Source organism: Cydia strobilella, chromosome 9 (genome assembly GCF_947568885.1).
Source record: "Cydia strobilella chromosome 9, ilCydStro3.1, whole genome shotgun sequence".
NCBI lineage: Eukaryota > Metazoa > Arthropoda > Insecta > Lepidoptera > Tortricidae > Cydia > Cydia strobilella.
This window is the reverse complement of record NC_086049.1, coordinates 2,311,001-2,338,289: the sequence shown is the minus strand read 5'-3', so window position 1 is coordinate 2,338,289 and position 27,289 is coordinate 2,311,001. Positions and strand designations below refer to the sequence as shown.

At 35.9% G+C, this 27,289-nt stretch overlaps 1 protein-coding gene and 1 long non-coding RNA gene across 2 annotated transcripts in view; both read left to right on the top strand.

Moving 5' to 3' along the window:
- LOC134744102 (uncharacterized) overlaps positions 1–9,234 on the top strand; it is a 38,096-nt gene extending 28,862 nt beyond the window's left edge. Inside the window, exons 3-5 of the mRNA XM_063677793.1 lie at positions 2,170–2,487; positions 6,568–6,682; positions 8,559–9,234. Coding sequence (XP_063533863.1) covers positions 2,170–2,487; positions 6,568–6,682; positions 8,559–8,696 — 571 coding nt within the window. The 3' untranslated portion in view covers positions 8,697–9,234. The remainder of the gene's footprint in view (positions 1–2,169; positions 2,488–6,567; positions 6,683–8,558) is intronic.
- LOC134744115 (uncharacterized) overlaps positions 1–27,289 on the top strand; it is an 86,565-nt gene that overhangs the window by 43,194 nt on the left and 16,082 nt on the right. The window lies entirely within an intron of this gene.

The following is a 27,289-nucleotide window of genomic DNA, read 5'->3' as shown; positions in this document are numbered from 1 at the left end:
GTCCAAGTCGTGGCCAAGTCTTTGCCAGGCCAAGTGGAACTGACTTCCTGCTAATCTATTCCCAGCCCACTATTATCTGGATTTTTTTCAAATCGAGAATGAATAGACATCATTCGGTTGGCATGCTCCATCCTAGACCGCATCGGCACTTTTACCGTCAGGTGAGATTGTGGTCAAATGGTTTCCTTTATCCAAAACAAACCTGACAAAGGACTAAAAATTATGCCAAGTTAGGGAGAAACGTATGTCAACTGGCAACCCTATTTACAGGACGCTCAACTTCGTGAAAACCGGGTAACTGGTAAAATGGCTAACTTTCGCTAAAGACGACGTCAGCAAGTTGCGGAATGGTACGCAGTTAGCTCATCTTAATTTAGTGTTCTTGTTTGTGGTAAATAGCAATTTGAAACTAGTTGTCTGGCTGACTAACTTTGGATAGAGCTGAATAGCCAATGAGTTCTTTGGCGTGAATAGAGATCAAGTTAAGTTTCTCTTGCACTGTTATAACATTCGGTAATATTGTTTCTCAGTTTACATAATGGAAACATGCGGCGTCTGGGTTTTGGTTGGCATAGGAGTTATCTGTATCGTATATAATCAAAAATGATGTAAGGAAGAATGACAAAAAAATACGTACCTAATTTAAAAAAGTATGAAGGGCACAACTAAGCCTTTGAGATCCTGAAACAATAGGGATTAAAAATGTAATTTTTTTAAGTATTTGCTTAACTTCACTTAGTAGTATTCTGTGATATTGATAACGAAAGGCGTTAATTAAATGAACAAAACAATGGTAAATTACGGTAAAAAAATACTGAAAATAAACTAATTCGACGTGATTAAGGATATTTCGTAGAAAAAAATGGTTTATAAAACTACTTCCTATATTTTTTTAACTAAATGGTATGGTACCCAATTACCCACCTGTATGTATCACGCGACTTTGCGCAAAAGCGAGACCGATTATCTTTCTTCGTCGTGTCGTGACATATCCGTCTCCGGAAATGTCACGACTCAAACGCTAAAAGTAATCAAACATTTTTAAATCAATACATTAAAAGTAATATACCTATCGTTGTGTTTATTTACTGGCAATTGATACATATTGATGAAAACCGCAATCATTAACAGTGATTTGTATTTGCCATTTGCAAACTTTCGTGCTATTAATTAAAACGTTAATACAGATACAACTAAAAACGGAATTGGAATTTGTTTGCTGTCAACTGTCAACTGATGATTTGTGGGCTTTATTTATTTGTAGTCAGGTGTACATCAGTGTGGACGATGTTAAATACAAAGTAGAGATTGGCTAAATATGGAATTTGCCGAACACGAATATTCGGCCGAATGTTTGGTTCAAACTTTACCGAACCGGCTCGGCTCATCTATAACATTCTAATAAACCATTTTAAAACGCTTCAATTACCTACATAAGCAGGTGATGATTGGCCAATTCCCTAAAAACAAACTGGTCAAAAGGCAAAGGACTCGCAAACAAATTTTCAACACTCGCCAAATAATCAAAACAAATTCAACGTCTCATCATACGTTTTAATGGCAACGGAAAGCGTAACCAGGCAGAGAGTATAACTTGAAAATTTCATTTTACAGATTCGCAACCAGATAAGACAAACATGTACCTATTTGAAAAATATTCGGCCCTTCAACTGAATTATTCGGTCGAATACGAATATTGAACAACATGCCGAATATGCTGAATAGGTACCGAATAATTACCGGATATGCGGCCCATCTCTAATACGAAGCTTTTACTAATAATTTGACAACTTAATGAGTTGTGGCATAATGTTTGAAAGCCGCAGGCGTGGCGAATTATTGATTGTGTGGTTTGTTATTGTGACACAAACCTAAACTGGGACTATGTTGTGGGATGAAAATGGGCCCTAGCAATCAGTACAAAAGCATTAAAGTTGGCCATTTTGAAGGGAGCCTAAATTGGTTAATATTTATATCGGCTAAGGCTGTCTCCGTCGTAGTTTAGGCCTGCATCAAAATTATAGGCGTTTTGTTTCATTAATGTCTTAATTTTCGGGAATATTAAAGACGGGAGATTTAACCCAAATGTCTGTATTGTCGGGCAAATATGTATTGTTTTGCTATTGAATCTTTACTTCAAAATTTTACTAATTTATCTCTTTTTTACAGAAAATTACACTCAGGCATATCCTGCATCGACAACTACACAAGCGCCTGCATGTCCAGACACGAACAAACCGTGTTCCGCAAAATCTACTCTGGGATCAGCGATGGAATGAAAGAACTCTGCACTCCCGGGGCCTACCAAGACGAGTACTTGAAACACGCGCGCTGCGTCAAGATCTTCTGGGCTGATTATGAGCAGTGTAGCCAGAAGTATGAGGTTACGCTCACGCATCTGAATGACCATCAGAAGAATGAGCAGTATTCTACGGATCAGCGAGATATTAGCACAAGCCATGAGGATTATTTGAGGACAGTTTGCTGGTAAGTTGATTTGTTAGTATTTAGACTATTTCATGATGTAAAGGATGGGGTCCACGCGCGCTGCGTGACGATCTTCTAGACTGATTATGAGCAGTGTAGCCAGAAGTATGAGGTTACACATACAATCGACCAAAATACTATTTCCTTAAAGACCTTTCTTTCCTTTCCTTTTTTTGTCGCATTCTGTAAATGTCACAAAATTGTAACATATTTTCCAAGTCACACACTATTTTTTTCTAATTTACAACAAATAATTTAACCACAAACTTTCCAAACCATTCTATACCTGTATCTGCTGAAGTCAGAGTATATCCTAATATTTCTGTAGCAAACTGTAAACAAAACAAATAATTCCGTCAGCTTTCTCATTATCTAATACAGACATCTTTGGATTGGCCCTTAGACAATTTGATTTCTACAAATTAGAGTGTCTGAAAACTTGATTCGTTTTTAACGATTTGATATGGTTCTTATCTTGTTTTGATACGATCTTGAGTCAACGTGCGGCGCTGCACCAATCCGCATGAGCTGCTGATGGTGACGTTCGGATGTCAATTACAGTTGCATTACTGTTGTGGCGTCGTTATTACCGCCGTGTCTGTAAATTTCCTTAATAACCTGAGTAACGTTTGCCGCCGCATTACTGTCGCGGTTATGACGTTCATGCCGGCACTCATTTTATCAAAGTAATTAACAGATACAGCGGTGGCAAAAATGCGCCGTAAGAGTAATGCAGCTGCAGTTGACACCCAAACGGCACCTTAACGCTGATTGGTCCTCACGAAATGCAGGAGTCGCCTCATAAGGCACCTCGCTCAGACTTTTTCGTGCGCGTCACATGCACGATAACATAACCCAATGTCGTATCAAAAAACATCAGAAATTGTTAGAACATAATCGGCCTGCGTGAAGTTATCAAGGGACGGAATCCAAAGAGTCGGAGTCTTGAATATTGAATAGTCCTCGTTAGTATATTTCACGGGATCGAACAGTTCCTTAGAAGTAATTACGGGGCCAGGCGTGAATCTTTGTGAATGCTCGGATAAAATGGGACTAATGGGTAAATTTAATACCCGGTCTTGACCCGATCTAATTTTACCCCAACATAATACTAAAAGACGGACTTATAATGAATAGTCATCACGAGTTTCTGCTTTTATAGGACCCTTCGACCCCCTATTTTGGAAATATTTAAAGCTAAATTAAATCTCATTAGGAACCAATAAAAGAACAAGATTGCTCGATGTTTCTTCTGATGAAGAGTAAAAAGGGAAAATTAATAAACTAATTTTTCCGAAGGGAGGGAGGGAGGGAAATTTGCTTTAGTTTAAAATTATATGCAAATAAAGCCAAGGGAGTTACCGATCTAAAAGCAGCACCCTATTTCTGTCAGTCATTGAAAATACATTTTGCCGTACTATTTCTAAAGCCACTCGAACTCTTTTAAATTTCAACGTATTTAGCGCGATTTCAAGCAAAGATTTTGTATTGGACATTGCGAATTTCACACATAATATTTAGTAGTCAAAGAGAATTAAGAAGACATAGAGTTCTCACTCCATACATTGGTTTTGTTACCAAAAAGACTATTATTTTCGGTAGTAGAAAAACGTAAAAACATAATAAACATCCTAAAAGTTAATCTTCTTGCGTGAATTTCCAAAATCTAGCATGATTATCCTTAACGCTTACTATTCAACAAACAAACCATCATTAGTGTTTTGCGATCCATAATAACTCATAATCAATCAATTTTATCTTAGTCCCAGCCCCATTACGTCCGATTTTTCCTCCATTGTGACCATTCAACTGTTTAAGGATTCCGCTTGAATTTATTATGGCCTCTGTATTAGGGCCTCATTCGATCTTAATGGCTTCGTTATCCGCGTTTACTTCAATTGAATCGTTAATTTGCCGATAATGTTTAAAATATTCGGTATACAGATGATATTGCAGATTAGATTGTACTTATGCTAATGAATTCGCTTATTTAGCGTAGTTTGCAAGCTTTGTTGGTGGACTTTCCAACCCAGACACAAACAGACTAGAATTTTGTTTCTATTCAGGCCCCGTAGCCAACACACCAATCGCTAACGCTCGGTAGCGATCGAAACACAACTGTCACTGTCGTACTAATATGGAAGAGTGATAGAGAGACACAAAGCGTTTTATTGTCGAAGCGATAGCGATTGTCACCTTGGCTAGGCCGGCTGGTTTTGAATTATTTTTCAAAGTGGCGGAGCCGGAGGGTTCACGAGGTCTACATATCACAGAACCACTAATACCTGGTAGGTACCTGGTGGCAAATCGAGTCAGTAATTTCCTCCCTGACGACCTTGTACAGTGGTTTAGGGATATATACGTATCATGAAACGTCTTGAACATCAGTGTTCCATGGCTGTTTGAAGGAATGAAAGCCACCCAAACATTTAGAAAAACATTTTAAACCATTCTCCAGCCTTAGCTAACCAAATCAAATAAGTTAAGCTTGTATTTATATATATTCTAAAAGCGTATTCGGGATCTTTAAAATGTAACTAATACTATCAACAAGAGCTATATAAAATATATATTTGATTATAAAACTTGTACCTATTAGTATAAACTATGTTTGCGACGAGTTTTCCTCTATCGCAGCGCAAAAGCGAAACTACAAACATACTTATAATGCAAACAAATATTGTTTTTGCCCCCTTTTCCATTCGTCCGCCGTTGGTCAGTTCTTCCATTAAAAATATTCCTCTATCATAGGATTTACACATCGCTGCCTGCGTTGGCACAATGGAGAGATAAACAAAAATGTTATTTTTTTCCGAGAAAAATGGCTGTGGAAATTAGTAGATTTTTTTATAAAGTTTGTGAGTGAACGGGGATTAAATAATGGTGCAAAAAATGTTTAAAAGAAATCCATTAGGCCATTTCAATAGTAGACATAAACGCAACGCAAACATGGCGAGTACCTATCGAGTTTTGTTTTATTTTTATGCGATGATAATTATGCTTTAGATGTGTGCGGAGATGTACTAACGGGGCGTGCAGTTTAAAAATGGTTTAACTGTACGAGAATTTCAGAACTTAATTCAATCTTTCCCATTCTATTTAGACATTCAAGAGCGACGCCATTTTTCTGTCAATGTACCGTCTATTTGCACGGAGACGATTTGCCTTTACTCCCCTAATGCAAACTGCTTAGAAATGGATTTCGCTCCCGACATTTAGTGTTGTAAATATTATATAAGATTTACCTAGATGTGAGCGGAAGCGGATGAAAAGCTATTAAAGTTAAAGAAATTGTCAGGTTGAATTCAATGTGACTGCATATAGGAGCAATCTTAGCGTGTACTCTTCGGATCTTGTCACCGCCTTTCAGCTCAGACAGTCAATACTACTGGTGATTGATATGCATATAATACATCGGGGTTTTCTGTGCGGGAATGATTTGAACAAGAGTAGAGATAAACATACAGGTTAGTCTGGGAAAACATCATATTATTATCCTCTCTGTGAATTTTAAACACACTATGACACATTACCACACATACAGCATCAGGTGTATTAGAAACGCGCTTAGTTACTTTGAATTATTCGTCAAAACATCGAAGCCAACAAACTGTGCTATCCCACTCTGATAAACCATATCATCCCCTACTTATACTTGCCGCAGCACCCAGTAGCGAGTCGGGCAATAAAAGTCAGGTAAGTTAAGTACCGTACCTTTTATTCGTAATACTCCTGCACGACTATTGCAGTCCCGCTACATAAGGGTCTCCCTACATATATCGACGCGGATTCGGCAGAAGCCGATAGAAAAAACCTTTATGTCTGCGCAATAAGAGCGAAAAAGTCGGCTCGCATCGGCCGTTCTCCCGATGCGCCGACGCTCCGACGCCTTTTTTGCTCTTATAGCGTAGTAGTAAAGGTTTTTCTATCGGCTTTAGTCGATTCCGCGTCGATATATTTGGGGCGACCCTAAGGCCGTGCAAGAGCGAAAGATACGACCTGACTCGCCACTTAGTTTTGCGGCAAGTATAGCATATTAGATTCTTCAGACTAGATTAACCCTGTTTTTTCTGCTTTCAGCTCATTCCAGGAGTTCATGTCATGCTCCGAAGAAACGGTACAGAGGACGTGCGGTGATGAAGCAGCCGTGTTCACCAGCAAGTTCCTTAAGCAAATGGCTTCCAACATTATAAAGGTTTGTCTTACTTAGGGTCTCCCCAAATATATCGACGCGGAATCGGCTAAAGCCGATAGAAAAAAACTTTATTACTAAGCAATAAGAGCGAAAAAGGCGTCGGCCGATGCGAGCCGAGCCTAATGACGACTTTTCCACTCTTATCGCGCAGACATAAAGGTTTTTTCTATCGGCTTTTGCCGAATCCGCGTCGATATATTTGGGGAGACCCTTATTTACTAGTTCTAGGTCTTGGTTTCCAGTGATGTTATAATTCCAGATAGGTTATAGGCGTTCCGGAATTGAAGCGCTTAAATTGTACAAATTGTACAGTTGTTTTTTTAGTCGCGCCTAGGCAAGCGAGAAACGTGCACGTGCGTGCTAACGAGCTCCCGCACACCGAGAGAGAAAGAGACGAGCTTATGTTCAACAACGAGTGTAACAAATATGAATGTTATGCGAAAATGTATCAACAAACAGCAACTGATGCATTAGTATGTAATAAAATAAATATGGAAGTAATTTTAGTGCTCTTTATCAATGAGTACCTATAACCTATCTATTGTTATATAATATATTTTTGTACAATTTGTCACTGTGCGTTTTCCCATACAAAATGTATAATCGTGAGTAAATACAATCGTTTTTAACGTTTGTGTACGAGAGAGTAAACATTTTTGATAATTTATAAGGAAAGATGGGGTGAGACTAACATAGTTTATTTTGCTCGGGGCAAGACAAACAGTATGAGGATTCCATACAAGTGATAGTCTTAACCCGTCGATAGTCTTCCCCACCTTACCTTACCTGAAATTAAATACCCGATTCTGTAATTTAATTGCAATGCGAAATTTTAATTAATTTCGTAAAATCGTTAAATGAAGTGTTTGCGGCTTGCGGATTTGCGGAATTACCAAAAATATTAAATGTATCTTCCTCAGTTTATGATCGCGATACCTATTGCATTTAACAGCACCTAAAAGAGACTGGTGAAGAACAATTGATTGTTTCTTAAAACCCTTATGAATAAAACAACAAACGAATTCACAAATAAATCATATCATATCATATCATATCATTTATTGAATGGCAACCATGGTATTACAAGGTGTTTACATTATGGAGTACAGCATGGACCCTGCTGCGGGACAAATTTTAAAATATAACTTAACCTAGAGAATAAATTATAATTTACTATTTATACTATTTACACTTAAAACTAATACATATAACTAACATATAAATAAAGAGCTTTTACAATTTGACTCATGGCACACACTTTTTTTTAAAGGTGGTGCTCGAGATAACAAAGAAAGATAGTCTATAGACAGATAACACTTCAAATTAGGTACTTAATCTTCTCTTTCAAAACCGCCTCTTGTATGCAGTTTCTAATTTGCATCTCATAATCGGATTAGGAATGCAAACGTGCAATACCTTTTTGAATTGCAAATATAAAAAATAACAACTACCAAACTAGCGTAAGCTACACTGTTACATTTTTTTTTGTTTTTTGTAGAGAAAAAGATACCTAAAAAGTTTCCATTAATCCATCGAACGCGCACTCGAGTTGCGAAAAACGATGAAAACTCTGGATTTTTTTTACTACGTATTTGTCCTGTTTAATTAAGCTAATTTTACGTTAAATCGTAAAATTAGCGTACATTAGTCACATGTTTCGGAGAGCCTAGGTCTCGATATTCAAGCACTAAAAATGAATGAGCAGCGATAGCCGCGCGTCGCACCAATATCGCACCACATATCGCGCGAATGACTAATTAAAATATTACGTGACTTAAATCGTAATATTAGCTTAATGTTAGTATGACTAACGACAGTTTAAATTCGATTAATTTATTTACTTCATAAATCTTCTAATAATTTAATTTGTTTTCAGAATTTCTGCTACGAATACCGGGATAAAGAATGCACCGCCACAGGAAAAGCCAGCGCAACGTTCCAAAACCTCCAACTGCTTCTCATCGCCCTTTCGGGGCATCTCGCGTTTTATCTCGGGAACCTAGTACCAGCGTAAACTAACCTAAAATAATTTTAGGATTCGAATTTTGAAATTAGAACATTCGTGAGTGTGTGAGTGCAGTGAACTGTAAATAGTGAGCGTTATAATGATAGTGTTTTGTTAATTTAATTTTATGCATCACTTCGAAACGGTAGCTAATTAATTTGCGCATGCAATGCGTATTTTACCTAGTTCTATAAGATAATTATGAATTATGATTTACGGTCATATAAATCATAAGCCATATCGAAAATTACTTCAACAATTAAACATTTTGTATCGGTTTTGTGAGACTTCAAGGCTACGGAATGTACATATCGTGAAGTACGGTAAAATATAGTCGGATGTCAAACATACGTGAACACCTTTGTACCTACGTTAGCCTTTGTAACATACATAATCATTGATGTGAACTATGCCATTGTCCACTGTTAACTGAGAATTCGTAAATCTTATAGCAAAGATTTTGGACCCACGATTTTGGATTTTGGCGGTAAGTTAAGAATGTTACTGTTGGGTCAAAAACTGTACGAGTAAAGGTTATGCGACTTTCCTGTGGACATTATAAAACAAGCGGAAAAGGCCCCGCTTTGCCCGAACGTTTTTTACCCTGTAAAACCGGGATTCTACCAGTGTGCGGCACAAGCATAATATATTCAGTACAAATATACTTGTGCCGCTGCACACTGGTGGAATCACACCTTAAGTATCTTGTCTGTACTTTTACAATACTTTTCTAGCATTCTACATCTTCATTTCATTTCTGGTTTCGTCCATGTTAATTTAGTTGTTTGATAAAATGCCTGGACTTGCCACAGTCTCTAAACAAAATGCACTAAAGTGGCTATTGAAATCTTAGCTTGGAAAATATTGCTGCAGAACGTCCAATAAATAAAGCCATGTTTAGTAGGAGCGGATGTAAAGAAACTGTATCTGAACAGCTTGCTATGAAAATAAAGAATATCCTATGATACTACAATAATAATAAATTTGATTTATTTCAAGTAACATGACTAATCATAATACACAATACACAATAATATAAAAATGGATATTCTTTCTAGTCGCGTTAAAACCTAAGTAACATCTTTTAAAGCTAGGATCGATTCCACGTCTCAAATTAAAACTACTTTAGCTGTAATTTTTTCAAATTAAATTATGTTACATTTGCGTGACAGGCGCTTTAATGGTATTTGCATTGTTAGAAAGAAAGAAAGAAAATACATTTATTTAAAGCCACAACTTATACATACAGAAAAGAAAACATGCATACATATAAAATACTATACCTATACTATTAAACTAGGAACTGGATACTTTTATTCTAAAAGTTGACTATAAGTACTGTAAATTCCACTTGAGAAATTAATAAAGACGATCCTTGTATTTAAAGCAGGTCAGATCAGCAGAGGATACTTTAATCTTTATTTTTAAAATAGTTTACCCTTGTTGAACTTTCAATAGTCACATTTTGAAACCAGTTTTTTAAAGTATTTATGAATTGGAGACAAAAGAGAAATGATTAGTGAAATGTTAATAATTCAACACTATATGACATTATACTTATAAGTACTATCGCAACATGGGTTTGTGCAAATATTCCCTTGAAATAAATTGAGGAAAAAAGAGATTTTATTTAATATCTTTAAAGCATTCAATGCCATTTGCATGCGAAACTAAAATATTTAGTTAAGAATAAGGTTTTATTTTGTAAATTACGGCTATAACACACATATTATGATTTGGTATTCTATGATTAACGAACAGGTATTTCAGATAAAATTTTATGTGAATATGAAAATCTGCCGTTGGCTCATTGACATATAGGCAATAATTAGAGGGCACAGACATATATAGACCATGAATTCGTGTACGTGTGCGTGATGGCTACCTACAATTGGTTCTTAAAATGTTCACGGGCCATTTTATGTAAAGTACTTCACTTTTTTTTAATTTGTATTTTTTTGTGTTAATTTTACTGAGAATCACGAGCCCTTTCGATCCTTACAGGAGAAAAAAGTGCCCCAAAATTGTTTTTTTTTCATTCCGTTGCTATTTTTCATGCACGTTGTGTAACGGAATGAAAGGAACGAAAAATGTATTTGGGATACTTTTTTTTCTACTATTAGCACCGAAGGAGATCGTGATTCTGAAAATTGTAGTGTTTAATTTTAAATAAAATGCTCTTATAAGCATACTTTGAGAACCTATCTACATGTTGAGAAGTTCTAAGATGTTATTACTCAAGAATTGCATAAATCCTAGCTTTAATGTTTAATTGTCCATTACAAAGTAATTTTAAGCTCATTAACAGCGTTATGAAATTCATAGTTAAATAATTAAAAAATCTATAATATTTTATGCCATGTTCGATCATGTTATCTTGTATTTGAGCCTTGAAATTAAGCTCATAACTTCCTGTGATATATATTATTATAGACATCTAATCCATTTTAATAATTAGTTTCACTAGACTTATATTGACCGGCCGTGAATAACTTTTGTATTGTTTTCAATCTCCCGATATTACAACTTTGGCACCCACCCGCTATCTTCAGTTACCCGTGAACAAGATGCATGTAACTGCGTCGAAATATCGGTAGCTCGAAAACAATACAAAAGGTAATCACGGTCCATATCCCGGTCAATATAAGTCTATTGAAAATTCATTTTATTTATAAACATTGTTTTATTAAATGTTTGATATTTTTCACTAGGTAATAATTTCACTTAGGTATATTTTTGCAAAGAAGTGAATGTCTTTAAGACTATTGCTAGATTTAGTTGTTAAATGCAATTTATTTATAAACATTACTTAATTTTTATGATGAATAGACATGACAAAGTTAGGTAATAACAATGAGAAAAAATCATTACCTACATACACAATTTTGATTTTAATGTACGTTTAATTCAAATAAAAAATAGGTAACATGTTTCTTATCTGCTTTTTCAAAACAAAGTGCAAAATGTACTGCTCAAATCCACACTAATATTTGGTATTCTCATAGCCTATAGGTTACATAACATTATTAACAATACATCATTTTAGTATAACAGAAAAATACCTGATCACAATTTTTCGCAGAAAATGTACACAATTTTACAATACCTTTTATTTGTCCTGAAAAAAGTTTTCATTTCACTAGGCGCTGACAAGAAAATGTAGAAATTAATTTATTTATTTTTGTTTAACTTTACCGATAAAATAGCAATTATTTCATTTACCGTTTTACTACCTGCTGGCGGGTTTTTAAAATATTTATATGGAATTACCAAACTTAAATAAAAATGTTAGTAATTTTGGTTAAGACCACTTAAAAACCTACATAATTCCCTAAATGACATTAGCATTTTACACAAAATTGGAACCGAATTTTATTTTAAACGATAAATTGTGACAGCGATTAATCATATTAGGCACTTTTGTTAAAAAACAGTGATATCACTGGCAAGCGTCAATGTCATTAAATACATAAGTACAAAAGCAGACACAAAAATTCAATACACACAGGTTTCCACTATTTTTCGACCAAAACAAAAGTTTTTAGGGGTTTGATTGTCGCGCTCACCTTAGAAAACCTATGGGGCGTTCTTAAACAAGTTGGATACTGTAGGCACTAAATAATGGGTCATTTTATTCAAATATGTTGCCTACACCTAACGCACACACCACACACACACACACCACAGGTTACACTTTCTTTTTCAAATTTAGAAATGTGTCCTAAGATTTTGTATTTCCATTCCGTTACCGTTTTTAAAATTTGTATGACGGTAACGGAAAGTACAGTCGAAAAATGTACTGATTTTTAAAAATTACGATTGAAAGAACTCATGATTCTGAGTAGGTACAAATAACATCGAACATAAAAAAAAAAGTGTATATGTGCAACTTTAAATAAAATATACATAATTTCGTGAAATTATGATGATAACAGGCCTTTATCATATGTGTCAGATGTTTTAAGCAGCATCCCGGTTACGACACTTGCGTTCGTGGCTGTAGAGCCCTATACGAGAGAGGATTCCTCGACCACACACGCAGGTGTATGTTCTCCCAGGTGGGCGCGGGTTGCCTGCCTGCGAGGCTTGCTCGTGGCGCCTCATGCGTTTCTCTTTTAATGAGAAAAACCAGGCATCGTCGTGCTTGGATTGACCATCGTGAATAACACGATGCCACATGGGTCGGTCTTCGGCCAGTTTCGGCCAGTTGCATCAGATGGTAAAGGCAACCATGTCACGATTCGCGCAATCTTTAAAGCGCAGCATTGGCCGCCCTACCGATCTTTTTCGTGAAATTGCTCCAATGTCAATTCGTTCCCCCAATACTTTTAATAAAATTAAGAAACGTTTCTCAGTACATTTGCACTGTCTAGAATATTCAATTTCCGATACAATGCTTTTGCCGTTTTCCATTTTTCCAACGAAATTAACTTGGCAGGTTGATGTTTGCCACAGACTACATAATACCGTAGCAGATATTTCACTCTGTAACGAAAAATATATTCTCAGCGATTCTTTTTTCTTCTTTTTTAGTTTTTTTAAGTCTGTTAGTTAGTTCGTGGTCTGGTCTTTAAAAGTATGTGATTTGACGCGGAGAATTGAATTTTTTTTTAATACTACGTCGGTGGCAAACATACGGCCCGCCTGATGTTATGTGTCTCCGTAGCCTATGTACGCCTGCAACTCCAGAGGAGTTACAGCACGTTGCCGACCCTAACACTCCGCACCCTCGTTGAGCTCTGGTGACCTTACTCACCGGCAGGAACATAACACTATGAGTATGGTCTAGTGTTATTTGGCTACGGTTTTATGCTGTGCCCTACCATACAAAGCGAGATGATATTCACAGTGCCCATACCTCTCTTTTGGACGTAGTTTAAGGACATACCCGGGTCCCGTCTGTTTATATATTTTCCATTGCTATTGTATTCCATTTTGGATGGCCGCAGTACTCGCAGTAGTAATACTTATTTTGTTACTTTAATTAAACTGAATTTATCAAGAGTGGTTTATCTTGTGAGGTGTTATGTAATCTGGTTTCTTGGAAGAGATGATGCACGTTGAAATATTTTCTATAAATATTTAATATTGAAAGGAAAGCTTTTTTAAATTTAACTGTAACTGCTCGCAGTTTTGAACTCTGTCATAATATACTAAGGTTTAATTTACATTGCCATTTGGTCTCATATATCAGACGCCAGCTGATACATTACTTACAATTTTCAGTTTATTTTAGTAGTCACTTAGAATATCGGGTTATTTACCACAAAGTTGTTACCACTGGTTTTACCAATTTAATCGGTGGTAACACAGTTGTTCCCAATGGTAACAGATAGGGAAAAAAAATGTTACCATAATTTTTTTACCACTGGCTTATATCTAGTGAGCGGTCGGCCAATCGTGTTGTTAGAAAGTATTTGAAGATTAATCCTATATATTTAATACTAGTCGTCTCCAAAGAGCAGAATCGTCCTCCATCCGTCTTCAATTGCTTTGCTACCGCCACGCCACGAATGGCTGGCCGATCTATACAGGGTGATTTTGTTATCTAGATATAATGTACTCATACTGAGATAATATAATTATACTATAGGTATAAATGTACTATCCAAACTGAGAGGTGTCCAGGTCATACTAAAATTTTGCTATGGAACCTACAATTAAACACAAAAAATGTTATATACATTTCGGCGAATTATTATGCCGATGATTGGAATTGGATTTATAGTAAAAGTTGTTTAGTATGATCTACATACTTACTCTCAGACACTGGCTTAATATAACAAAGTCACACTGTACTAAGAAGTATGTGGTTTTGTACGTAATTATTTGTTTAAATTACGACTAAATTAAATATTATATAGAACTTTATTTCAGTACACGGTACACAAGGGCACTTCTGTCCTAGCTATACATATCCATAATTAGAAGTATATTCAACTATATCAACATATCATATACTTGTAAATATTCAAGTCATAGTATAAATGCGTAGCATGTCATACAACTATGTTCGACCTATCTGACATTGCCATGCGAAATTAAATTTAAATCCAAAGGTATTAAAGTTTAATTTTGCCTTTGTATGTAGTCAAATAGGTACATACCGGATGGCTATGATCATGGGGCTTTAAATCTGATGATTGTTTTTTTTACCTTACCTTACCCGCCCCGGCTTCGCACGGGTTACACAAAACCTTTACAATTTATACACTTAAACCTTCCTCAAGTATTACTCTATTGACAGGTGAAAACCGCATCAAAATCCGTTGCGTAGTTTTAAAGATCTAAGCATATATAGGGGCAGACAGACAGCGGAAAGCGACTTTGTTTTATATTATGTAGTGATACTGAACAAAGTTCAATACGGGTAAGTATGACTGCCATTCATACCGGTATGAAAGGCCCCGGGACATGGACAGTAGCAAACGTACGTATTCGCAATAAACACTAATCGATGTGTAAATAGGCCCCAATTTGAAGGCCAGCCACACTTATCCCGCAGCCACACTTATCCGTATTTACCTTACTTCGATCTATAAACTAAAGATTATTAAATCTAGGTATTAACAAATAAAACTTGAAGAAAGTTTTAGATTAAAGGCTAAAATATCGATTTTTGTATTTAGATCCCCAAGGTCAGCCATCCTGTATAAAATGGAAGATTTGTAACTAGTGTTGCCAGTAGCAAGTTATTCGTTAACGAAACTAATTGTAATTAATTTAGTCAATCCGTATCCATTAGGTGATAAATTGATAATTGAAAAGACTTAAGTCTGTTAGAATCTAGATGTATGTGAAAGAAATAAAATGTGCGTATCAAGTTAACATTTTTTTCTTTATAACTCTTTACCTCTTTCCCTTCCTGGCTGTGTACTAAAGAGGAGGAATTAGAGTTTTTTTCATGGTATGTGACGTTCTTAATCAAAAGGTCCCACTTTTTCGCTTACCATAAAGACTAAATTTGCTTGTATCTTTATACGAATAACCTGTCAGGGCGTCCTTATGGCAAGCGACAATGTGGTACCTTTTGATTGAGAACGTCACATATGTGTAGGAGGCAGACTAGCAGAATCGCCTGATGGTAAGCAATTAACGTCGCCCACGGACACCAGAGCCCAGAGGTGGTTGCAAACTTGCAAGTGCGTTGCCTGCGTTTAAGATTTCAGTACCTACGATCTTTTGAAGGTCGTCAAGTGCGGGTAGTTCGAAAAACTCGCGCGCCTAGAAGATGTTGATGTCTGTAAAGTACTGTATTTACCTCAGTAAATTATACGAAGTAATGTATTTCCAACAGCTGGGCAACACAAACATCGCGCGGTACGACCGCCTCTTCTCGCAGCATGACATCGACTGACTCCAGCTGTCAGTGACGTCACCATGACGTAAGCGCTCGAGACTTCTATACACTATAATGTCAACTTTAGCTAGTCTTATCCTAGACCACGGGGACAACGCCGTCCTCAAAACGTCGGAGGTAAATAAAATTTAAAACTTATTTTACGCGATTAAGTCCCGTCGCTGTGAATAATAATGAGTAAAAATCATGAGTTTACCTAGTTTCCGAGAGTTTGCTGAAATTCTGAAAGTGTTAGTAAAAGCGAGTAGAAAGTGTACGAATTCAATTTCAGTAACCGTGAAAATGTAGGCAAGTAGGTATATACCTATCATTCGCAAGCGGCCGTAACTCGGAACTCGGAACAAAGAGCGTTTGAATCTTTTACAAACAACCTTAAAGAGGAAATTTTTAGCATTATCCCTTCCTTCTATAAAGTCGTAGGTATGTACAGTCAGCTGCAGAGAGGGGTGACCACCCTGCAAAATTTCTAAAAAAATAATTTCATCTTTAATTTCATTTCATTTTATCTTTTACTGTAGCATGGAAACTGGATTCAGTTAAGTAATTTAAATGTTTCGGTAGTGCCTGCTAATAACATTGCTAGCAGATGAACCAAGTTCGATTTGGAATGGTTACACACAGAACTACCCGCAGAGTTACCGCTAAATACCTATAGTGACTCACTTTACCTATTAGTGAGTTCCTGGGGTATTTCGCCCGAGTCAAAGATTTCAAAAGTAAGGATAGGCCCTTTCATATAATGCCGAGCGAACATGCGCACCAACGAAAATGTGCACAAACTCCATTTGCGCACCAACGAACTGGCCCAGTACTTAATATAAGTGTAAATCAAGAGTACCATCATCGTCATAGGCTTTAAGGAATGAAAATACTAGTTCTCAGTAGCAATGGCAAGTTGCAGAACATTCCAAAAATTTCCAGAAAATGCATGCAACATGCAAGTTTCCACTTTGAAAGTTTCCGTTCAGTTTAGGGATTATTCAATGTTCTTAACTGTTAACGACTGTTTCATTTAATATTACGCCACTCATTCACGTTTATTTCAAGTGTCATAAAAATCGACACTAAGAAAGAATGGCAATGAACATGCAGAAAAAATACCGACAACATTTCATGAGAACTGCATTTTTTTCATCTCTTTGGCACAATGCTAGTTCGCAGGGTTTCCCAAGAGAAAACATGGAAGAAGTGGTGAGGCGATTTGCCGCTACAGGCATGAGAATTCAGAGCCATTGCCGCCGGACTTTCTCGTTTTCAGCACATCGCATGCACACCGCCGCTCTTTTCTTTTGATTGAATATTCCACACTTTTCAACGCTTTTAAACCTTTAGAAAAAACTAATTGTCAGGCCATTCGATATTACATTCCTATATCAAAATAATATCATTTTGTTTGCATTCATATTTATTTTTATTAAGTATAACAATAAACATTGTGTTTGAATTTCTATTATAAATAACTTAACTTTTTTAAATATTTACATTAAATTGTTAAAATTAAATATTATATAATAATCCATGCTCAATATTTTAATTAATTATGTACATATTTTAATAACAAAACTTCCGTGAGACACAGACATATTAAATATATTAATAACTCACCAATAACAAAAACTACCCTACGCCCTTCCCCGGGACTCAAACTATCTTTAAACCAAATTTCATCTAAATCGGTACCACACAGACAGACAGACAGACACGCTTGCGCATTTATAATATGGATATCATCATCATTTTGATATCAGAATGCAAGTCGAATTGGCCTCTATATGACTGGCTTATTTAAATCTTTTAGTTTATTTCTGTTACATTGTGCAGCTTTCAAATAAATTGTAACAGTGTTTTTGAGTTTTAATTCCGAATTTCCTGAACCATTCCGTCCATTCCTGAACAGAGTTTTTTTGTTGTTTTTTTTTACTTGCATTTATTCATGCAAATATCGTTCGATTATAAACTAGATACACCATTTCTACCTTTTGAACGGTTAAATTTTCTAAAAGGTTAAAAGTTAAAGGTTAGGTTAACTATACACAATTACACACTTAAAAAAATATGGATATGACATTTGAAGTCAGCCAAAAAAGCCACAAACCTGCAATTAATGTAAAGCAATAAAATAAATAAATAAAAATAAAATAAAAATCATTTATTTCAGGTCTTACATACCCATATTTATGCACATTACAAAAATTACAAAAAGAAAAATAGAAAATAAAAAAAATGAAAAATATAAAATAACATTAATAAAAATTCAAAATTAAAATTATACAATATTAACCCTATCATTATTAACCCTACAAACATGCTTTTTATATATATGTACATTATTTAATTACTTACTAAATAAATTACGAATCGACACTAGGTAAAAATCATCACTTTGTTTGGCCAGTGATGATTTGTACCCAGTGTTTAGTCATGGGGCAGTCCGCGCGTTCAGCGAACATGCTCAGGATGGTGTTGGAGCTGCCGCGCACTCTGCAATACAAACCCGACCGTTTTTGGCACCGAATAGCCCGCGGCTCCGACAAATTGCTTCACAAAGCCATGCTCGAGTGAGCTCTCGAGCAAAGACTTTGCTTTGCAGTTGAGGGAAAACTACTTACAGTCAGGATTAGACAGATAAAATAAAGGGATGTGCTTGATTAAAAACCAGCCAAGTGCGAGTCGGACTCGCGCCCCGAGGGTTCCGTACTTTTTAGTATTTGTTGTTATAGCGGCAACAGAAATACATCATCTGTGAAAATTTCAACTGTCCAGCTATCACGGATCTAGATACAGCCTGGTGACAGACAGACAGACGGACAGACGGACGGACAGACGGACAGCGGAGTCTTAGTAATAGGGTCCCGTTTTTACCCTTTGGGTACGGAACCCTAAAAAACTATCTTAGACTCTGTCTTCGCTAACCTTGCACAAACATGGCAGTAGGATTGAATTCATTGTACCTATTCTGTAGTTAGCATGTATTGAATACTTAGTCCGTATTTTTTTACGTTAAACGATTTTAAACGTTTTTAAACGTTTTTTTTTATCCTATCTGGCTTTTACTCCCCGCAATTTTGCACGGGGTGAATTTGCCAATGTCGGTTTTAAACGTTAAACTTCAATGAAATTATGACGTATAAATAACACTTGCACTGCGTGTGCTATCAAAATTGTTGCAGACTTTTCGTCTAACTTTAGCATGAAAGTTCCGTCTAAATGGGGCTTAACGCTTCGGTAAAAAAAACTGCCTACAATATTAACAACAAAGAGTAACTATAACTAGGGCGACAGAGCATAGAAAAAATTGGCACCGCTGTCCAAAAGTTGTCCGAATGGGTTTGGTTTTTCGTTTCCAGTCGGCGGATAGCCCAGTTTCACAGATGGAAATAGGTAATACTAAAAAAAGACGTGGGGTAGCGAAAGCTCGTCTTATACGAATTTGGAGATGCCTAGGGAATATTATTATTCACGAAAATTGACATTGAATTGACTTAATTGACCAGTTAGGCCTAGTGGGTAGTGACTGCCTGTGAAGCCGATGGTCCTGGGTTCGAATCCCGGTAAGGGCATTTATTTGTGTGATGAACACAAATATTTGTTCCTAAGTCATGGGTGTTTGCTATGTATATAAGTATGTATTTATCTATATAAGTATAAAATACCTATGCATATCGTCGCCTAGCACCCATAGTACAAGCTTGCTTAGTTTGGGGCTAGGTTGATCTGTGTAAGATGTCCCCTAATATTTATTTATTTATTTTAATTGCATATAGGCAATAGGGTATTTGACTACTAGTCAAATCAGTTTCTTTTTTCGAACTGTCAAAACGGTTTTGCTAGTATGGAATTTATATGAAACACTAGCATGTGACGTCACGATCAAATTACCTACTCTTTATAGTTTTATATGGGTTTTAAAATAGAAATTGTGTCTAAAAATAACGTTTTTCTCTTAATCTTCTGGTGCTTTATTGGTTTTTATTTAATATATGTATAGTCTGCTTAATTATAACAACATTAACAGTAAACTATAAATAAACTTAAAAATAATAATATTAAAAACTACAAATAAACTTAAAGTAAGGCTTTATAAATAAAAAACGTCCCCCAAGTCACTGCCCATAGTGTGCCCAGAAGACTGGCCGCATTGCCACGTTGAATGGCAATGCTTATCCTTTGAGCAAAATACTGGCCAGCCCTCTGGTCACCTTCTTTATTTCATGCATGGTGTAAAATAATTTATTTTAAATACAGTCAAATACCCTATTCTTCGTGGTTAGCGTCTTTACTTTACCACGGACGGACACCTAAAGCGAACTCATCAATAAATCAGCTACATACGGCCATAGAGAAATATAAGTAAGGAAGGAGTGCTAACTCCATACATCAGTTTTCTTACCAAAACGCGAATTATTTCCAGTCGACATCTAGCTTTGAGTACCGAATTTATCAGTACTGCTAATTGACAATAGATGTCGCGACGAACGAAAAGTCTAATGCTCAACAATGTTCAGCTAATATTATAACCGGATTAACCGGAACTATTTTCAACGCTTGTAATATTAGTTGTTAATTGTTTTAGCAATACATTTTTCGTCAGTCGCCACACTCCCGACATCTGGTGTCAGGTATCGTTACTGATAAATCCACTTTTTTTTTTTTCAATTTATTTAGGTAAACAAAGTCACTAAAAGATAAACTTAAATATAGTAGTTTTAACACTATTTAAAGTATGTGTGACCAACACCGTTCACCACTTAATAAATACAATTATTTTGATTATTCGGAGCGGATAGGAGGAGACATTGACAAAATAAAAGATAAGTATTATTATTAATACAATATAAATTCATGAATAAGATAAAAAAAATTCTTAACGCTTACCAGTTAACAGTGCATGCAGTATTACGTTATAAAAAAATAGGTACTAACTTACGTTTCATATAAGTATATAGACATTACATTTAGTTACTATCTCTAAGTACATCGATTACCAGCTATTTAGGGTTCCGTACCCAAAGGGTAAAAACGGGACCCTATTACTAAGACTTCGCTGTCCGTCTGTTCGTCTGTCTGTCACCAGGCTGTATCTCATGAACCGTGATAGCTAGACAGTTGAAATTTTCACAGATGATGTATTTCTGTTGCCGCTATAACAACAAATACTAAAAACAGAATAATATAAATATTTAAATGGGGCTCCCATACAACAAACGTGATTTTGTTTCTGTTTTTTTTCCGTAATGGTACGGAACCCTTCGTGCGCGAGTCCGACTCGCACTTGGCCGGTTTTTATATATACTTGGCGCTAGATACGCTACGAAACGAAATCACTCGCTTTTAGGTAAGAAATAAATAAATACAAATACAAAACTGATGTATGGAGTTAGCGCTCTTTCCTTTATATTTCTCTATGCTACTGCTGAGTGAAGCAGTGATAGACAGCATTTTTAAATCGCTGTAAGTCGCTAAGCGGCGGATCGATCTTCCTCAGAGAAATCAGTCCCTAATGAAAGCCGATTATTCGTTATTCGATGGCCGAAGTGCTGAGGAACCAAGGCCACAGCTAATACGTCAGCGGATAATGATGCTGATACGCAATAATGTGTCAACCCACATCCATTTTGCAATAAAATGTCAACTCAAAAAATTGACGTTTAAAGTTGACATTTTATTGAAAAATTATTGCGGTTGACACATTTTTGATGAACAGCATCCAGGATGCTGATACGCAATAATATGTCAACCCACATCCATTTTGCAATAAAATGTCAACTCAAAAAATTGACGTTTAAAGTAGTAGTAGTAAGTAAATCACTTTATTGTACAAAACAAAAATTGTTAACATGAAATTCATATAAATTTAGGTACAAAGGCGAGCTTATCCCTATAAGGGATTTCTTCCAGCTAACCTTAGAGTAAATGAGTGGAAAATTCGAATTAGATAGATAGACAAACTTACAGAACGTACAATAATATTTAAAAAGGAAAACTACAATATTAACGTCTACGAATAACTAAAATAAAATAAATATGTACTAGCATACATAAATATATAGTACTAAATAAAGTAATAAGTTGACATTATATTGAAAAATTATTGCGGGTTGACACATTTTTGATGAACAGCATCCAGGATGCTGATACGCAATAATTTGCCAACCCACATCCATTTTGCAATAAGATGTCAACTCAAAAATTTACGCTTAAAGTTGACATTTTATTGAAAAAAAATAGTATGTTTAAAATTCATTAAATTTGTTTACGTTACATGTCCGTCTTTGGGTCACAAACTTATGTATACCAAATTTCGACTTATTTATTTCAGTAGTTTCGGAGAAAATAGGCTGTGACAGACGGACAGACAGACGCACGAGTGATCCTATAAGGGTTCCGTTTTTTCCTTTTGAGATACGGAACCCTCAAAATTATTGCGGGTTGACACATTTTTGTTAAACAGCATCCAACAAAAGTATAAAGACGATTTTTGCCGTCTAAACATGTAATGACTTTTGGCCGTGGGTGCCCGGGATCCCATGTATCATTGCTTTTGAAGTGTTATTTTTAGTTCGTTTAAAAAAAAGTTTAATCGATTAGGTTGATCAAAAATTAGCGTTTTTAAACCCTTGTTCGTTCGTTTTTAGGGTTCCGTACCCAAAGGGTAAAACCGGGACCCTATTACTAAGACTCCGCTGTCCGTCTGTCCGTCCGTCTGTCCGTCTGTCTGTCACCAGGCTGTATCTCATGAACCGTGATAGCTAGACAGTTGAAATTTTCACAGATGATGTATTTCTGTTGCCGCTATAACAACAAATACTAAAAACAGAATAATAAAAATATATAAATGGGGCTCCCATACAACAAACGTGATTTTTTTCCTGTTTTTTCCGTTATGGTACGGAGCCCTTCGTGCGCGTGTCCGACTCGCACTTGGCCGGTTTTTTTTATATCGAGCGAAAGTTGTTTAATCAGGTTTCGAATCATTAAATTACTAGAAAAAAACCTCAAGATAGCTATTAATATTTTTGGCATTTATATTATGATTTAAAAAAACGCTACGATTTTTCAAAAACTCTTAACACACTTTACCTTAACATCGGATGGGCTGTACGTAATTTTCCTACCGACGTAGTAAAAAAATGTCTAAAACTAACGGCGCAATTCGGGAAATGAATTAGAGATTCACTAGATATGAAATAGTAAAGATATATGACGTTCCACGGCAAAAGGTACCTTATGGCGGCCCCAATATTAATTGGAGCGGCGTTAATAATAGCGTAAGCGCCAACCTCCGTAAGGTACCTTTACCCGTGGGACGTCACATATCTTTACTTTTTCATATCTAGTGAATCTCTTATTTATTTCCCGAATTGCGCCGTTATATTTCGCTTAATGACTACAGCCTTAGAGGATAAAATGGAAAAAAACTTGTAAGAAGCGCTCAACTCGCGCCTTGTGCGAAATAAAGGATTGATCGGGAGTTAGAGTAGTTGCGAACTTTCTATCTGCGATGCCTCTAATTAAGGAATAAGTAGGGCTCGCTAACTGGATTAAGTGGAAAAGTTGGGGATACCTACAGTTACTGTATAAGTGCTCAACATTGCCTAAGGTGCGCATCTTTGCCTGGAGGCCAATTCAGATTCACATTTTGTGACCGCAATGTGATGTTTTGTGTTGTGCACCGGAATGTGATGTTTTTGCAAGTGACTGGTCTATTGTCTTTAGAGAGTGTATGAAGTTCTGTGAGGCGATAGATAAACGTGAGTCGTCTGTTATATATTAGATTTATATTTTTAAATGACTCTGTTATATAATTGATTACATAATTGTATACACTTTATATATAATTGATTACATAATTGTATACACTTAATATAAATTCCACAGTGAATTGGTTTTAACTGTCATACTGTGTAATCTGTTGAATAAATAAAAAAAAATAAAAAATAAAAATTTTGACATCAAACTGATATCTTAAAGATGTAGTTTTGTAATGTTATCATTCGCCAATCGCCAGTGCGCCTGTATGGACAAGTACGAGCGATGACATAAATGACATCATTTAGTTATAATTTTGATGTCAAAGGTACGTTCGAATTGGCCTCCTGATTGGTTAGTGATTCTCCTCGCAATTCTTAATAATTGTCGCCTTTCTTCGATAATGTTGAGCAATTGTTACGGTACTCAAGATTGGGTGGCAACATGAATTGACTTAAAATGGTTTAAAAAACAAAGCGATAAACCTTTTTAACATTGCAAATACTATTATTTAGCAGATAATAGACATGGAGACTATATAAAGGAGCCAAATCTTTATGTATGAAAAGTGTCCATCAAAAAACAATAATTAGGCGGCGCCACCATACACCGAAATACTACCAAAAACAACCTACGTAATTTGGTCGGGTTATTTGTTGCCTTATATGGTTCATGTTAAACTCATGTCCCAGAGCTTAACTAGCGCCACCGGAGAAATTAGGAACTATTATTTAAAGCTGAAAGCGGTCACTTTTGCAACAATTCTGCCATAAGAGATTGGCATCCTTTCTATACCATCCATAATAATAGACCTGACCACCGGAGGCGTTATTTTTTTCTGATTAATATTTAAGAGGAATATTTTCAATCTAACTTTTTAAAGGAATCACCGCCTTTTAAGTTACTTTTTAATATATTAACTAAAACATAAACATGTCAAAGTCATCCCATTTTACGATAGTAAGGCATACGCAAAGGAAAATGTATCCTCATTTGCACATTTTAAAACCTAGCTACGTAAACTCCTTTGATATTTCGTAGGCTCATTAATGATTTTGATTAATATGGAGATTCCAGATACTGCTTTTACTGGACTATGACAAAGACGGTTGGTTTTAAGTTTTTTTTTGTACGTAGGTAAATTGCGCGTGTTTATTATAACCTTGTACAAAAAACTCGTTCTCCTCTTGACTAAACTGTTTGCTGTGCCCTACAGAGTGTCATGTTGTACACAATTCTATGTTAGGTATAGGTTAAGATACAATGTGATATGCAATAAAGATTATGAGTATGAGTATGAAGGTTCTGTATTTTTATTACTAAAACTAAAACTTACAAGCTTAAGCTTAAGCTTTGAAAATTACACAATAAATTTTCTTAAAGATCTGGCATAATAATGTACAAGAATTCTATAAAGAAAATACTTTTAAGTAGTGTCCCTAACTACAAAGCAGCATCCCGGAAACAGCATCCCGGGTTCGAATCCTGGTAAGGGCATGTAGGCGCAAATTTCGTCAGTCATCGCCTCCCGGGCGAAAACTCGTATAGCGGTTAAGTAAGTAAGTAAGTAATTTATTTATTGTAAACTGTAGGTACATAAAGATGTTCATTATATCAAATGGTATCAACAGTTGCTCGTTTCGAGTGTACAATTTATAGCCTTAAAAATAATTAACAACTATATACATGTAACAACTGGTCTTAGCATCTAATACATATCACTTGCTGTTTCCATCGCTTCGAAAAAATCCTTTAAACTATAATATACATTGTCTGTAAGAAACCTTTTAACGGCTATGTATGATGAACCCTCGTGAACGTCAGCTGCCGCTCCGTTGGTGGGTTGAGGAATGCCGCCGCGTCGCTACAAGTACCTGCGGCCCACACCAATTTTGGTGTCTAATCATAGTATTTAGTTGCCACGCACTGCTACGAAACGGACGCCTGATCGCGCTTGCGCCACCTAGCGGTCATCTGTCTTAATAGACGCGTTTTGTTAGAGTGGACCTTCTGTACCACGTAGTATTATTTATTCTGTGCCACAGATAAATTAGAATATTAAAATATGTACAGTTTGGAAAGATATACCATTCCAAGATGAACATTAAATTAGTATCAACTCAAGACTAATTTATAATCGAAAAGATTTAAGTTTAATTAAACATTTCGAAATAAGATTAATATTTTACAGAAGCTAAATTAATTCCTTAAGACTAGAGGTTTACCTTTATACTATGTAATGCCAGACGGACTAAATTTCTGGTAGTATTCGTGACTGAAATATGTGGTATTTTCTATAAAAAGGGACCTTATTGTGCGGCTTACGCCATTATTAACGATGCTCCGATATAAATAAACTTTAAAAAAACGAGTTCAGTCACTGCTACTGAAATCTAAAAATAACGTCAATTGACGAAATCTAACTAGGTAAATAATTACACACCTTAATCTTTCCGTCTTCCATTACACACTCAGTCACAGTCACATACACACACACACGAACACGCACACACAATCACTCAAAACACACACGTACACATGTTATGCAAGCCATATATAGTTTGTATAGAATGCTTTTTTACTCCCTTCTTTTTTTTGTGTTTCCACTTAGTTATTGCATGTTTTGTACTTTTGTGGACATCTGTTATTGGCTATGTTTTCTGTTCACTATGATTTGTATTAACTTTTGTACTGCTGTTGATGCCCCAAATAAAAAAAAAAAATACAATGCCGCGCGAAGCTATGCGGCGTAAGCGCCAATAAGGTCCCTTTTCATAGAAAATGCCCCATATTAACCGTGTTAACGCCAACGACGTTTTAAGTAGTCTCAAGTACCCAAAGTTTCCAAAGGACCACATTTTATTTTAAGTATACATGTATACACTACAATATAACAGTTTTGAATGATTCACGGTTTAACTAGACATATCCTAACTAGACCGGGATCAGGGACTTGCCCGCTATCCCTTATTCGGGTTTTATAAGGGTATTGCATAAGGCTTAACTCACCATACCCTTTGCCAGACGAAACCCTTTCATTTTGCTTTTAAAAACCCTTTTATAAAGCTAACACATTTGAGTAATCGGTAGCCCAAATACCCTTACAAAACCCTTATCATCCGCTCACCAACACCTTGCATATTGCTTATAAGGGTAAGCTTTATAAAGGGCTTCCCTTTTAGCATATAAGCGTGCTAATTTAAATCGTCTACTTTGTTCATAAAGCACACATTACTTCGAATCCGAGCGATCGTCGGCGGCGACGGCGGCGTTCTTTGACTAGGCACATATTTTCTTTCCTTTTCATACACTAGCGTAGATATATACTAATCCTGTCTCTTTCACGCAAAGGGAAACCTTTATAAAAAGCGCTTAAAGATAAGGGTAACCCTTATTAAGGGCTAGCCTTATTTTTGGTTAGCTTTTCGGTAAGGGTTAGTCAAAGGTAGGGGTATGAATGGGCTTGCAGTTCAAAAGGGAAAGTCTTTCAATG